At 43.9% G+C, this 15,862-nt stretch overlaps 1 protein-coding gene across 1 annotated transcript in view; it reads left to right on the top strand.

Moving 5' to 3' along the window:
* The window catches only part of HERC2 (HECT and RLD domain containing E3 ubiquitin protein ligase 2), a 200,259-nt gene that overhangs the window by 34,363 nt on the left and 150,034 nt on the right, over window positions 1–15,862 (top strand). Inside the window, 5 exon segments of the mRNA XM_006017070.3 lie at window positions 3,073–3,292; window positions 4,876–4,976; window positions 10,163–10,319; window positions 13,547–13,657; window positions 14,848–15,019. Coding sequence (XP_006017132.1) covers window positions 3,073–3,292; window positions 4,876–4,976; window positions 10,163–10,319; window positions 13,547–13,657; window positions 14,848–15,019 — 761 coding nt within the window.

The following is a 15,862-nucleotide window of genomic DNA, read 5'->3' on the forward strand; positions in this document are numbered from 1 at the left end:
GAGGCTGAAGAGGTCCAGGTGCCCTAGTCTCTTCTCATAGGGCTTGGCCTGCAAGCCCTTAACCATACGAGTGGCCCTTCTCTGGACCCTCTCCAGGTTATCCACGTCTCTCTTGAAGTGCGGCGCCCAAAATTGCACGCAGTACTCCAACTGTGGTCTGACCAGCACCCGATAGAGGGGAATTATCACCTCCTTGGTTCTGTTCGTCATGTGTCTGCTGATGCACGATAAAGTGCCATTAGCTTTCCTGATGACTTCGTCACCCTGACGACTCATGTTCATCTTGGAGTCCGCTAGGACTCCAAGATCCCTTTCCGCTTCCGTGCCTCGAAGCAGGTCATTTCCTAGGCAGTAGGTATGCTGGACATTTTTCCTCCCTAGTAGTATAAAAAGTTGAGTGTCATGGCCACATTTTAAACAAATGTTTGGTATGGTAAGATGTTTTGTGAGGATACGGCAAAACCAACCAACCAAAAAAACCAAACAAACCAGGTATGACCAATAACTTTTTATGGATGTTACTTGCAGTAAATGTCAGGAGTTATATGTACCTTAGTGTATGCGTACATATGGACAAGGACCCTTATTACTACGTTCCATCTTTCACTGTGTTTATTGTATGGCACACTGGGAGAGCAATCTCCCTAAGTCTTGTAATTTTTTTTTCAATAAAATGTTTTGCTATCTTTATCTTGCTTTCTTTATTGGTTTTTCAAAGGAAATGCCACTTCCTCTAAGGAAACTGTGGCTATAAACAAGTCTTCTTTGAGTCTTATTTTTTTGCACAGTAGATTATTCATTCATTTATAAAAATTATGGTTGGTAGCTAGTCTGTATAGTAGTATTTTACTTTGCATCCCTTTCAGACAGCTCGCCAGTTCTGTAAACTTCACGGTGTAACGTGGGTGTGAAACAAGTTTTAGTACATCAGTGGGTAGTTTTAGAAAAGAAGACTGACCTGCATAATCTGCTGACTTAAAGGCATCCAGTTCCTCCAAGTGCCTCTGCACCATCTCAGGGTCTACGCATGGTAGTCTGGTGCCCTGCTGCTGCCTCTCTACAAGCCCAGTGAGAGACTTGTCTTGCCCCTCGCTTAGGAACACTGAGGCAAAGAACTTGGTGAGTTCAGCCTTGTCCCCCCTGTCTGTCACGAATTGCTTCTGCCCATTTAGTAGGGGTCCTATTCCTCCTTGGGCCTTCCTTTTACTCCCTATATATCTAAAAAACAATTTTTTGTTATCCTTAACTTGGGATGCCATCCTCAGCTCCATGGTAGCTTTGGCCTGTCTAACTGCCTCCCTACAAGCGCGAGCAGAGGAGATATACTCCTCTTTAGTAATCTCTCCCCATTTCCACTTTTTATATGCCCCCCTTTTTGCCTGTAGGCTGCTCTGGATTTCTCTGGTCAGCCAAGGAAGCCTCTTGGCCCCTTTCCCCCTTTTTCCCCACATTGGGATCGTCTCCCTCTGTGCCCGAAGGATCATTTCCTTAAGGCACAGCCACCCTTCCTGGGCTGCCACATCTTCAAAACTCTTACTCTGCAGTACGTCCTTGACTAAATGCCTGAGTTCATTGAAATCAGCTTTCCTAAAGTCTAGCACTTTCACCCTACTAGTGACCTTGCCCACTTGACGTCTTATGACGAATTCTATTATTTGGGATAGATAGTAGTTAGTTAGTAGATGCAGAAAGGAGGAGACCTACTAAACCTGTTGTTGATTTTTCTCTAGGAATTAAGCATATGTGTATTTTAAAATGTTTTAAATACTTTTAACCTTTACAATGCACATGCTTTTGTTTGCTTTCTGTACTCCTCTTGTTGCACTCTGATTTCAGATTGCAAGGACTTCGGGCAATTGACCTTGTCCTCTTTCTGTTTAATCAGCATCTAGCTTAGGGGTAGGCAGTCCCTGGTTTGGGTGCCAGAGTGTGGCACTTGAAGGCATTTTGCTTGGCATACATGCCTCTGGATGGAGGGCAGGGCTGCATGGCCACAACAAGGAGTGGGCCCCATGTGGCTTCCCTGCCATCCGCCCCTGGCACACCAGCATCTTACAAGTTGAAGTTGTGGGTGTTTTTGGCACTCTGCCCAAAAATATTACTGACCCCTTATTTCTTCAGGTGCTACAGTTATTCACTGGGAGAGCGTCTTTTTCTTCCTTTTTTTTTCCTTGTTTTTTCCCCTCCTTTCTTTTTCTTGCAGTGCTCTGAAGATGCACTTTAATTTCTAGCAGAGCTATTTCTGTAAGCTCAGCAGTCCTTGGCAGTGATCCTGGAGCTTCTGAAAGTAGCTTTATAAATTCTAAGAAACTTAAGATAATGTATATGAGCTCAAAGTACAAGCAACACTCCTTGCCTGTACTTAAATGGCTTTTGGCTGCACTTAATATGGCCATGTCCTGGAGGCCTGTTGATTATAAACATCTGCTGCATAACTTGTCTGTTTACACCACTTGTGTATTTAGTTCATACTATGTATTTACACACTTGAAAATTTTCAAGTTCAAGCTTGTCCATGCAGGAAAGAAAGTAATCTTTCAAGGATAACCTTAACTTTCCAGGTTAACTTTCAGTATAACTTTAAAAAGAAAAAGGAATTGTTTGGCAATATTTGTTATCAGACCAATGCTAATAGTTGGGAGAAATGTTAGACAAACTTTTGGATGCTATCTTTCATCAAGGAAGGACATTTTATGCCTGAAAGCTTGTCTAACATCTTTTCCAACTATATATTTGGTCCAGGAAAAAACATTTACCCAGCAAATCCTGCTTCTCACGTTCCCTGAAGTATTATGGCTACAAAAACACTGCTACCTAGCTTTTAAAGATGTCTTTATATGTTTTTTCAAGTAGGGGATGTACCTTGAGTTGAAGTATGAATATATTCAGCATGCATCCTGTCTTAACACATTATGTATAGAGGGAATGAGTTTGACACTTTGAGATGCAGAGTGTATTTCTTTTGCATCAGATGGTTCTTACTTACTTTTCTTTATATTTCTAAATGCTCTTTATGTTTGTGTTCATATTGCTGTATTGTAGTTATTTATAGTGCTTTTCTGTGATTCTTAGATGTGAATGAGTTGAAAGAGTGCCTTCATGTACTAGTGAAGGAACAGCAAGTTCTAGCAACGCAAACTGCTACGACGACTCTTTCTGCTATGCGACTGAAACAGAGGCTGGTTATTTTGGAACGATATTTCATTGCATTGAATAGAACTGTGCTTCAGGAGACTGTCAAGGTTAAGTGGAAAAGCAGTAGCATTCCTCTGCCTTCTGTGGACAAGAAAAGGTAATGTGATAGGATAAATAAGTTGCTCTGGCACGTGATTAAAACAGATGCTAATCAACTTTTTGTGACTCCGCTAATGTGGGAGATCTCAACACTCGCTTTTTTCTCTTTCTAGATTAACACAAGTGCTAAAGAGTCTTTATAGTATCTCTATCAGTGCCTTTTGTAAGATCATATTGAATTGGGTCATAAGTCATCCACTGTGTGCTGTTTCTCTCTGGTTGACATGTACTTGCACTCACCTAGCAAGAGCTAGTACCTGCATTATGGGTTACAGAAAATTTCAGCCATATTGTAATACTGCTTTTACCAAGACACTCCACTCTAAGAAATTGTCATCAAGTCTGTTTCAAAAGCTACATAAATGGAGATTATATACTTTTAATAGCTATATTATCAACATATACTGATTTGCATAAACCACATTTTAAACCACCTTGTTAGTTTGGCTTAAAAACGCAAGCTGCAGAATAGCAAAACAATGTTGACGTAAGTGAGAAATGTTGAAGTGAAATCATTTGGCTGCAGGTGTAGGAAACCCTCCCTCCCAGTCTAGGAAGAAATAGTTTATGGGCTCCTTTAGATGTGCGGGGAGCCACTTCCGACGCTGGAAATCTAATTGACATGCTCAATTAATTGAGTCTGCTGGAGCACAGAAATTACCTTGCTCCAGCAGCCTCCTGTGTTTACATGCATCTGCATCCCTACCCTGAAAATGGTGGTGGGGCGCTTTGAACTAAAGCTCATTTGATGAGCTTTAGTTCAAAGCACTCAGCCGCAATTTTTCAGCACGGGGGATGCTGATGTACATGACATTTGGGCGCTTCTTAATTGGCGCAGCTCGTTAATTAAAGTGCTCCCCCACACCTCATGGAGCATGTGTAAAAATGCCCCTTTTTTTCCGGCTCCAGATGCTTACAGTCTCTGGTTCAGTAAATTAACAGGTAAGGAATAGGAGGGAGCCATTTAGTAGCTGAGCAAGAGCTCAAGACAACTCAGGATTGTAATTTCTTTGCTAATGCTGGAATTTTGTCAGGTTTTTAGCATTTCTGCAAAAACTAGAAAACATCTAAAGAGAAACTTTGTGTAGTCCTTCAAAAATCATAAATGGGGTTTAATTGATGCAGGTGATGCCTCTGACTGGCCATTCTGTTCCCTAAAGAAATCTTTTGACTTCAGTCATGACTTAACATCAAATTTTCAGGGAGCTAGTGTATTTAATAATTTAACTTTGTTGTTGTTGTTAGTGAGACAGGAAATTTAATCAGGCAAAATTGTTGGGGATCAGATTAACCAAAGTGTCCTAAGTCTGGGTGAATAACGGATTGTTTAAAATGGACGGATACAAGATAACCTAGGTATAATAACACAGCTACAACCCTGAATAAGGTTCTGTATACCATAGAGGACACAGGTTATACCAATTTATCTTCTGACTTCTTGCTTTTAAGCAGATATTCTTGGTGGATGTGTTTTATTCGTTTTGGACAACTGGATCTGAAACTTGACTGCTGACACTTGATGTATATTAACTCTCTCTTCCAAAAGACCATTTTCAATCTTTAAATTGTTTCCTGTTACAGTCCTAGGCCTGTAGGCAAAGGTGTAGAAGGACTCGCACGAGTGGGATCCAGAGCAGCGCTTTCATTTGCATTTGCGTTTCTTCGTAGAGCTTGGAGGTCAGGTAAAGTGTGCTTCCTAAGCCTGTGTGCCTTTGTGGTTAAAAACCTTACTCAGTCTGTATAGCATCATATATTTAAAAAGAAATATTGGCAAGATGGACGGACCGAAGTGCTCTATTATGGTAAATGTCTCTCGCTTCATCCTCTGGCACTCAGGACAGCAGTGACTGTCATTTTGGAGGGAGATAGCACCTCCTGTCTGTTGCTGGTTGGTTTAGAAAAGCCAGTATCATCTCTCTAGACTGGATTGTAGGAGCACTTTGTGTAACTGCTGTGATAAAGACAATTAAAAAGAACAATACAGTAAAAGTTCTGTTAACTGGCATCTTCCAAGCCAGCATGCTCAATTAACCGGCATGCTGGCTTGTAAGATAAAGTGAAACTGGAAGTCTCACTGTGGCACTTCTGGTTTCTCTGAGCCCCCACAGCCCGGGGCAAAGCAGCCTGTGCTGCCGACCCCCCGCGGCCCAGGGGCATAACAGGCTGCATGGGGCTGTGCGAAGCCCGCCTCCTTGTGTGGAAGGGGTGGCAATGCGGCAGGAGGGTTGACAGTGGTGCAGGAGGGGTGGCGGGACTCCCCAGACATGGCGGGAGGAGTGGTAGCCCAGGCCGCTTAATTAACCAGCATATTTTGTTATCTGGCATCCCCCATTTCCAGGGGGTGCTGGATAACAGCTTTCACTGTATTAAGTTAGCAAAATTAAGTGCCTAGAAGTTGGAAATTGATAAAATTATGGTTGCATGTGCAGCCTTCATTGCCCTTGTCCCCCTTTTTATGGACTGTTCTTCGTCTGGCCTCACTGCTTCCTTGGTCCACCCAGCTTTACACCTTTCTCTCTGCTTTATCTTTTCCCACTTCTTTTTTTTTTTTCCCCTGTAGTCTTCCCTCCGCGTGTGCCTTTTGAGTTTCTTTATTTGTAATCCCCTCCAGTCCCAAATTTTCTTGCTTCACTTCTCACTCCAGCTCTCCTCCTTCCCAGGGTCTAGCTAGTCTTCCCTCTGTGTTCAAATCAAGGAGTTTACTTCTGTCCTGCTTGGGGGATACTGTAGAGTACAGAAAAGGCAAGCTTTCACTTGTTAACCAGGCTACATCCATGTGGCATGTAGCAGTTGAGAGCATCAGCTGCACTGGAAGTGTCCTGCTTTGCTTCAGGATGGAACAACTCATTATGGATGGGATCTTCTTTTTTTTGTAGTTTAAATTTGAAGTGGTCTCTGAGAATGTGACCTGTAATCTTTCAGGGGCTTTTAAATTGGCCAAAGTTGGACAGATTTTCCTGGAGATAGCAAACAGCTTATTGTGGCATAAATGCCACCGTCAAATGTAAAGTACCTGCTCTAAAGCCTCTATGCAGGGTTTTATTTGTTTTCAAGATGGTTGCCAGAATCTTAGAATGTGAGGAAAACTCATTTCTCTACATTCCCTATTGGAAACTTTTAACCATTTAGAGTAATTAAAACTTTCCCCAAAAATGTCAGCCTGAGGCAGATACCCAGCTTGAAATTTTTCAGAGAGTTTTCAGCAAATCTGTAAGTACCTGAAAATGGGCCCTGATTTATTATACTACAGTGAACTGTCTGAGAGAGTGAGATTGTTAAAGCTAACATTCAGTGCTGATTTCAAACCAGGGGGGGAATTGCAAAAATTTGGGCCTGGGACAGAGTAGGGTGTAAAAGTATCTTTGGCTGACAGTAGTCTTAATTGCCCCATTAAGTTAAATAAAATGATGGACTATATAACAGCTAGTTGTCTGTTATAAATCACAATTAAACTAAATTTTGCGTTTAAGAGTTAAAGCGACTAATGTAGCACCTCCTTGCATTTCCTTTTTCTGGCCATATACCTCTATTTTTTTAATAAAAGTTGTAGTTTACATAAATAAGGAAATGAGTTTCAGTCATTTTAAATTGATTGGAATAACTGATGCAGTAGTTTCTATTGGAGGCTTCTGAGCATTTTAAAAATAGCATTTTTTTTACGTGTTAGGACAGTATTTCTTAGAAAGACAGCAGGAAGATGAAACGGTTCCCCCTTCAGAGGAGGAGCCCTGTGCTCCTACCCCTTTGCAATTCACCAACTCCAATGTCATCTTTTACACCCTGATTTAATAGTTGTAGTTATTTAAAAAAAACCTTTTTCTAAGCTGCAGCCAAATTAAAATTCTTAAAGCTTTTCTAGTATAATAAGTAATAAGAAAAGATTTTGGAGGGAAGTGACTAGATTCCTGTTTATTGGTATGATTTGGGAACAATTAAACTAGTTTCACCATGCTGTGTAGTGGTGACTGTTGGTGATTGACTTTGTTCCAATCAAAATGATTCTTTGAAAACTGCTGCTTAATATATATCTGCTTTTGTGTTTAGAAGTTTAAAAAAATGTATACCCATGCTACACATTGAATACATTACTCAATTAACTGGTTAATTGCACAGTAAATTTAGACCAGCCATGGATGCAAAGTCATTAGTTTTCTGTGTTTAAAAATCCCACCCAAATTATCTAATTAAGACCCCCAAAACCCACATTTATCTGCCATGAAATATATAGGTATCAGTTGAATGCAGTGTTTCATTGATATATTTACAATTTTAAAGCATTTTGAAGTCAGCCAGGGATGCCTCAATCATTTATAATAAGACCATTCTAAATACCTATGTATTTTGATGTTTGATTTTAAAAAAAAAAATTTTTTTTTATCATGGAGAATCAGAGCTCTTCCTACCCCCTTTGCTTGCCAGGATGCGGGTCCAGCCACTTTGTGGTGCTGAACAGCCCTGATATCCTGGTGCCCCTCACTCCTGATCTGCTGTCCCGTGATCCGGCAACAGCTCACCAGTGTGGGAAGTGGGGGTGTGTATGGGGAAGGGGGGTTGCCTGACCATAGGCAATGCTCCTGCAGCCTGGCTGGATCAGGACTGGGTGAAATGCACTGCTGCTACCGATGCCGCCAGCATCAGCTGCCCCACTGTAGTGTGAGGCATAACGGATTGGAGGGGGGCCATGCTGCCCTCGCTTCCTTCTACCACCAGCTGCTTGTGTGCCAGGTTGCAGCTCTTCTCTGTCACCATGGCCCAGTTGCTGCCATCCTTCCCCTTAGTTTGCCTGGGCTGCCCCTCTACCCCACCTTGCCTCTGGGGTAGACTTAGTAGATTTCATAGACATTAGGGCTAGAAGGGACCTCAGAGGATCATCGAGTCCAGCCCACTGCCCCAGGGGCAGGAAGTCAGCTAGGGTCAAAGGATCCCAGCAAGATGGATGTCAAAATGTTTTTTTAAGAGTCCAGAGTAGGTGCTTGCACCACCTCTGGAGGGAGTCTATTCCAGGCCTTGGGGACTTGGACGGTAAAGAAGTTTTTCCTTATGTCCAGCCTAATACGGTCTTGGAGGAGTTTGTGACTGTTTGACCTTGTCATCCGTTGGGGTGCTCTGGTGAACAGACATTCCCCCAGATCCTGATGTACACCCCTTATATACTTATAGGCAGCAACCAGGTCCCCCCTGAGCCTGGGCTTTTCCGGGCTGAAGAGTCCTGTGGCTCTCAGCCTCTCATCATAGGGCCTATTCTCTTGCCCTCTAATCATACGTGTGGCTCTGCTCTGGATTCTCAAATTTTTCCACATACTTCTTAAATTGTGGAGCCCAAAATTGGATGCAGTACTTCAGCTGCAGCCTCACCAAGGCCGAGTACAGCAGGAGGGTGACATCCTGGGATTTGCTTGAGAAGCATTTATGGATGCAAGCCAGAGTTTTGCTCGCTTTACCAGCTGTGACATTGCATTGGTGCATGGCCTGGCATGTGAGCGGCTAGTGGTGGGAGGAGGTGAGGGCAGCATGGGCCCCACCGGTCTGTTACTCCTTGTGCTGCTGCCTGCAAGGCGTTATTCCATGGCAGTGCAGCTGGTGCAGGGGTTCTGGGGGTGGCAGCAGCAGCAATGTGTCTTTTATTGTCCCACCCCATCCTCTTGTTCTGGATCCCACCCACTGGGTTGCAGAGGCAGCCTTGTGCTCGTTTGGCCAGGCTGTAGCCCTGTGTCCCACTGTAGGTGCATAAATTTTGGGGCGGGCACATGCCCCCCCCCCGATGCCCTGCCTACACATCGGCTATGGTCCCCAAACGTTCCCTGGGACTGCATGTAGTGGTGGGGAACTGCCCCCTCACCTCCCCCCACCAGGCTTCAGCCCCCAATGAGATGGCTCCGTCCTCCCCATTTAGGCCCTGTGGCTGCACATTCCGGCTCTGGGCTCTGTGCACTACCCCGGCTGGGTAGCACTCCTAGCTCCAGCCATCAACCCTGCCCCTTTCCCTCCCTCACAATGGGGGCTTGGTGTGAGCTGCTGTCGCTGACTCAGTTTGCCCCCACCATGCATGCCTATGCCCTTCCTCCCATAGGCATACCTATAGGCAGCTGCTTTCCACCATGCTGCTTGGGACTGTATTGCTCGCCACGTGCATGTGTATGTGCGCACATATACAGGTGATGTGTAGGAAGGGTATGGGGGGGCACGTGTCTCCCCTGAAACTGAGCGCTCTGGCTGGCAGGGGGGTATGGAGAGCACTCGTGCTGCCCTTGAAATTGGTCCTGCCGGCGGAAGTGCTTGCGGTGCAAGTCCCACACCATGCTGCATATGGAAGTGCAAGCACTCCTGCTGCTATTGTGCTGCTGGTGTGCTCGGTGATTGGCCACTGGGGGATCCTCCCCACTGGTTGCCAGCTGGCCATGGGGGCCCCTCCACCCTAGTCGTGCCCTGATGGTGTCCCCCCAGACTTGGGAAGCTGCAGTTGCCCATGTGCACATGTGTCCAGTTGCCCTCCTGTTCCCCCCAGCCCAAGCAGTCCCTTGCAGGCTGGAACTGTGCCAGCCTGCAAGGGGAAACCTGTGACTTCCCACATTTTTCTCCTTCAGAAGAGAAAATTTCATGTTTTTCCGCAGCAAACAGAAAAACCTGATCCTTGGTCATTATCATGTGACAAAAATGACTACTGAGCTCTCTAAAAAGAGCCAACCAGCTATAAAATTAGTGCTTGAAAATATGTAACAACTCTGTAGCTGGTTCCTGTCAGTCTTTCATTTGAACGTCTAATATAGCCCTTAGACATTTTTCACACAGTTCTTTTGAGAAAGATCAACTATTGGTTAGATGCGTTATGCTAGTTTATTTACAAGTTTTGTGTTGTGTTGGCTGTCAGGTGAGGATGCAGACCTTTGCAGTGAATTGTTACAAGAATCGCTTGATGCACTCCGAGCCCTACCAGAAGCATCTCTTTTTGATGAAGGAACTGTATCTTCTGTCTGGTTGGAAGTTGTGGAGAGAGCAACTAAATTCCTAAGGTCTGTTGTGACTGGGTAAGTTTTGGAGTTGTTTGTTTGTTTTTCTTTTTTGCTCAACTGGCTTTTGAAAGGAAAGCCTGAATATTTTAACAGATGATGGCTAAGTTTAAAATAGTTTCTAGTTAAACTAAGCTATGTGAATTGGTTTCCTTTTTTTATGTAATAGCATCAAGCATGTGATGCTATGTATAATTATTATTGAGATGACACATTCTAAATGCTGCCTCTTGGTTCCTTATAACTTTCTTAAAAGCTACATACGGGTTTATATTTTCATGTATGCTCTCAACCCAAAGCAAACTTTGAAAAGTTTGGTTAAAGCTTTTTGAGGAGGTTGAGCAAAATGAGTGTTCACAGGTTGGTTAAAATTGATGTTTTGTGCTTAGAAAATTCAAATGGATTTGTTTTTGAAAATTCATGCTTGGTGCACGTGATTTCCACTGAAAGTGAATGGGAAATGCGTAGTGCAGCAAATACTGTTTTCTTTTGTACAGTCTGTTAACATAATTGAATGTTCAAGTGAATACACATTATGACATTTTTCTATAAAATTAAGAAATTCAGTGGATAGGGAAGCAGTCTTCACTCAATACAGGTATTTTTGGGCCAAGCCTCTTAACTTTTTGTTGAAGGGTGTGGTGAAATGTGGTCCTTGACGGGGCTTTTTCTAGCAATGTAGATGCAGTTATTTCTTTGGTGAGGAGGAGAAACGGGAAGTCTGGGCTGCCATTAAATTATAAAAGTAGAAGTTGGTATAATTTTACTTATATAAGCTGTGCCTACCAGGAGTGCTTTGCTGCTTTGGTATATTGGTATGACTATCCTCGTAATGTACATCTACGATAAACCAAGCTGTGCATGCATATATAAACTTGCTTAACTTGTATTGCAACCATGCAGTGGTCAATAAAAGAGATCACCCCCCAAAAATATCTGCCTCTATGTAAAGAGAGTAATTTTTTCCATTGTGGCTTAACATATCCCTTCAAAATTAAGTACTGTATTTTCTCACATACACATGCCTCCTTTTTAGAAGGCAGAATGTAAAAGAAAAATAATTTTTTTTCTATAGTTGTCAGACTGTGATCATAGTAAGACCTTCTTGGAACATAGTGTCCAAGAAGTATGGCTGCCTCAATATAGTGTCCAGGAAGCGTGTCCTAGGATAGCGGTTCTTAATTGTTTTCCTACTGGGACCAATTTGCAAAGGTTCATGGCCTCCCCCCCCAGGCCCTGCTGGTGCATGACCCACAGTCCCCGCCCCTGACCCCCATCTCTGCTGGAGGGGGCACCGAGCTGCCCCATCCCACTTGGGCTAGAGTGCAGTGGCTGCAGTGGATCTGGCTCATCCGGGTGGCAGTGGAGCAAGCTGGAGGGAGGAGGGGAGGCCTGTGACAGCCCCTGGGGCTGTTGTGCTATGCCAGCCAGCCCAATTGCAGCCCGTTCCACCCCCCGAGCAATGTCTCCTGGCCACCCTGCCCCCACGAACACCCAGCCTGTCTTCTCAGCTCTCCCCTGCCCCCTTCACTCTCCTGGCCGCAGTCTCTGTGCTTTCTTGGGATTAGTGTTTCTCAACCTGCAGCTTGCGACCCTTTGAAATCATTTTACTACCCACTTTTGGGTTGTGACCCATGGGTTGAGAAATGCTGTCCTAGGAGACAGTCTGGGGAGGCAGTAGGCAGTAGCAACTTTCTGCTGTGACAGCCTATCCTTGGATGCCATGTTTCCTAGATACTTTGCTTCCCAGGTTAGGACCCAGACTTCTGAAAGAGCAGTAACAGTTCTGTTCCTTCTTTATTGTAAGTAGTTCTTAAATAATTTCCTGTAAAGCAGAGGTGGTGAATATACAGCCCACAGGCTGTGTGTGTTGCTGGACCTGACCCCACACGCTGGCACCTGTCCTGGCCCTTTGCATTAGATGCAGTGTCATGCGTGCTGCACACAGCAAAGAAGGGTGGTCTGGGGTGTGTTCTGCATACAGTGACTCACTTTGTGCACTGGCTCCTGGACTGGTTTGCATCTGGCTGTGATGGAACTAGTGTGAAGGGCCGGTCTGGTGGGGAGCTGCATGCAGCATGTGTCACGTGCCAGCTCCTTGTGCTGTATGAGGCACCTGTGGCCTGTCCAACCCTAGGCACCATGGGCAGCACATGGGGCTCGCTGTGCATATGGTAGAGCTGCGCAGTATCTGCAGTGCACACGTTGAACCTGGCACTACATGTGATGAAGGCAGCCTGGGTTGTGGACTGCATGCAGCTCCCTGGCCCGACCCCTTCATCTGCAGCGCTGGATCCAGCCTGTATGCTGTGGCCAATGCTTACCCCATGCTGACCCCACATACTGCATGTACAGCAAGCCATGGGGCCAGCACATGCTGCGTGTGGCATGCGACCTGGACCTGACTCTATGGGCACTGCACAGGGGTTGGTCCCGGTCCGGCCTGCAGACCAGCCCAATGACCCTCCTCTAGCTTATAAAGCCAGATCAGTTTGATACCCCTGCTGTAAATAAAGTGGTGTTTCTACAGCACAGTCCTCTTCAGGATACTACCGGCAGCTTACTTGCGCTTCACATACAAGCTTCAGTGTTCAGCCAGTAGCTTTGTCTGCAGGAGGGTTAATGCAGGACTGCCCCTTCAGCTTTCTGAGCCAGCATAAGGGACCACTTTTTTGACAGCTGCATGGCAGGCAGAGTCTCTGGCTTGCTCCTTTTTTGCAAAGAAAACAACTTCCCTGCTTACTACGTACACCCCAGTTTGGAGGTGAGGAGGGCTGACTTTTGGGGAAAATGTACATGTTGTATGTGAGAAAATATGGTGCTGTCATTTATGCAGCTGTCCGTTTTTAAATGTTTACTGTTAATTATGTGTCTTTGAAAGCCCAAACTGTTGTCTTGTGAAGGACATTTAAAAAGGCTTGAGATGTACGTGCTTCTTGAAACTGGATAAAGACAACAAACATGAGGAAGCAAAGGATAGTGTATTTCCTTTTTCAGATGGCAAAGACTGGTGGCTTGTAAACAAATTTAGCTTTTATGTTTCACTTTCAGCTTGTCTTCCTGGATACTATTTTTGCCTCAAATCTTAGATTTTTCTAAATGCTTGGATAACACCTAGAACACGGTGAGCCACTTCTATGCAGGTATATGCACCTTGTCTTAGTGGCTTCTTTGTGATCCCAGGTAGTGTTAATGCTGCAGACATTAATTCCTGAATCTTCAAGCATCACTTTTTTTTTAAACAGAGATGTCCATGGAGCTCCAAGTTCCAAAGGTCCAGGGAACATTCCACTACAAGACCAGCACTTGGCACTTGCCATATTGTTAGAGTTGGCTGTGCAGCGAGGCACACTAAGGTGAGGAATTGAAATGGTTTTCTGTCTTTTTAAGAGCAGCAAAGGCATTTAAATGTTCTAAGCAGTAAATCTCTTAATCATGTTTAGTTTACTGTGAGAATTATGATGCAATACCTGCGAGTCTCTTCCTTAATTAGACTCGAAATCCTGGCTCCAATGAAAACAGTGACAGAGCTCTCATTGACTTCATTGGGACCAGAATTTCCTTCTGGTTTTCTGTTGTAAAGGTAAGGAAGACAAAGTTTATATCTAGATATAAACCAAACTGTTTTAACTCTCGTGCATTAGTGTTCTCTCTGTGTTCTGACTGATGAAGTGTAGACAGAAATTAGCTTTTTGTGGGAGTTTGTTGTGTAGTTGTCTGGTGTAACACTTAATTCTCATGAATCATCTGGTTTCTACTGCTGCCAACCATGTATCTCTACTGTTACAGAATGGCAATTCCTGTGTAGCTAAAACTTTGCAAGAGGAGGTGAAGGAACAGCAACAAAAGTGATTAGAGGTCTAGAACACGGGACATGAGGAAAGGCTAGAAAGTTTGGGATTGCTATTAATCTAGAGAGGAGACAACTGATAGGCATTCAAACATGAAAAGGGTTATAAAAAAGATGTCACTCAGTTATCCACAAGGGACAGGGAAAGATGTAATGGACTTAAATCACAGCCAGGGATATTTGAGTTAGATATTAGGAACAACTTTCGAACTCAGAGGGTGGTTAAGCACTTGTATAGATTACCTGGAAAAGTGGTGGAATTTCCATTTTTTGAAGTTTCTAAGTACAGGTTAGACTAATATTTTTCTGGGTTCGTTTGGACAAGGGAACAATCTTGTCTTGAGCAGCAGGGCTGGGCATTCAGAATTAACCTTGAAATAGCTTTGAAGTTTTTTTTTATTTATTTATTTATCTATTTATTTAAGGGAGATCGTTCTGAGTTCAGTACTCATGTGGTTTCTTAGTTCTGGAGGCAACATCTTCATAAAATGGAAATCAAAATTTTGATTGGTTTTTTTTGGTTTTTTTGTTTTTTTAAATGTGCTGTTTCAGAATCCATTTTCAGTAATTTCTATTTGAGGTCAAAATCAAGGACTGGTCGAATTGAACTCATTTTGTTTTGATTTTTATAGAGAACATAAACATTGCTAAAAAAGCTGTTTTTCAATAGGGATGGTAATAAACTTTTTCTTTCAGTCAAATGTTGTCTGCTGTTATGTTGCTGCTTCAACTCTGGGATAATGGAACAAGGGAAACAGATAATGAGCGATCTGCACAGGGAACTAGTGCACCCCTCCTACCGTTGTTACAAAGGTTTCAGAGCATAATATGTAACAAAGATGTGCCCAGCAGTGAGGAAGAGATTCAGGTATGTGACATTGGGTTATTTGAAAGGTATTTTAAATAGGTTGCTAAGCAATATAGGTTAGCTCAGGGGTTGGCAACATTTTTGGGCAGAGTGCCAAAAACACCCACAACCTTGACTTGTAAGATGTTGGTATGCCGGGGTGGACAATTGGGGAACTGTGAGGGGACTGATTCTTGTTGTTGCAGCACAGCTCAGGCCCCTAACCCTCCATCTGCCCTGAGGCACGTGTGGCTAGCAAAATGCCTTCATGTGCTGCGTTCTGGCACCCATGCCAGAGGTTGTCTATCCCTGGCCTAGCCCATCATTTATTTTTTCTAAAGTTTAACACTACTTTTTTAATGTTAACTTCTCCATTAAGATGCTCTAGATATGCATATATGTACACAGTATTTCATCAAGATGGAAGAAAAGAGCTTTAGCTCTTTTAAGCATTCGCTATGCTTAAATGGTGATGCATGCTCGATATTTTGTAGAATTACCATCTTGACTTGAAGACAAGACCCCCCCCCCCTGCCCAGTAATTAGATTTTAAACATGGAAAATTTGTAAATTTATTATAATTTTCTGTATGTAGAACCTGATTATTGGAGGATCATTTTTAATTCACCAGCCCCCCCCCCCCCCCGGGGGGAGGGGGGGGGCGGGGGAGAGGTGATGAGGGGATCAGTAATGAGTCAGTTGGTGTGGGACAGACAGGTGTAAGGGGTAGTAGGGATAGCAGTAATGGCATGGGCAGGTGGAAGAGGCAGCTTGTTCCCTTGCTGCCTGTTCTAAGGGGTAGTAGGGATAGCAGTAATGGCATGGGCAGGTGGAAGAGGCAGCTTGTTCCCTTGCTGCCTGTTC

This window comes from Alligator sinensis, unplaced genomic scaffold (genome assembly GCF_000455745.1).
Source record: "Alligator sinensis unplaced genomic scaffold, ASM45574v1 scaffold144_2, whole genome shotgun sequence".
NCBI classification, from domain to species: Eukaryota; Metazoa; Chordata; order Crocodylia; family Alligatoridae; genus Alligator; species Alligator sinensis.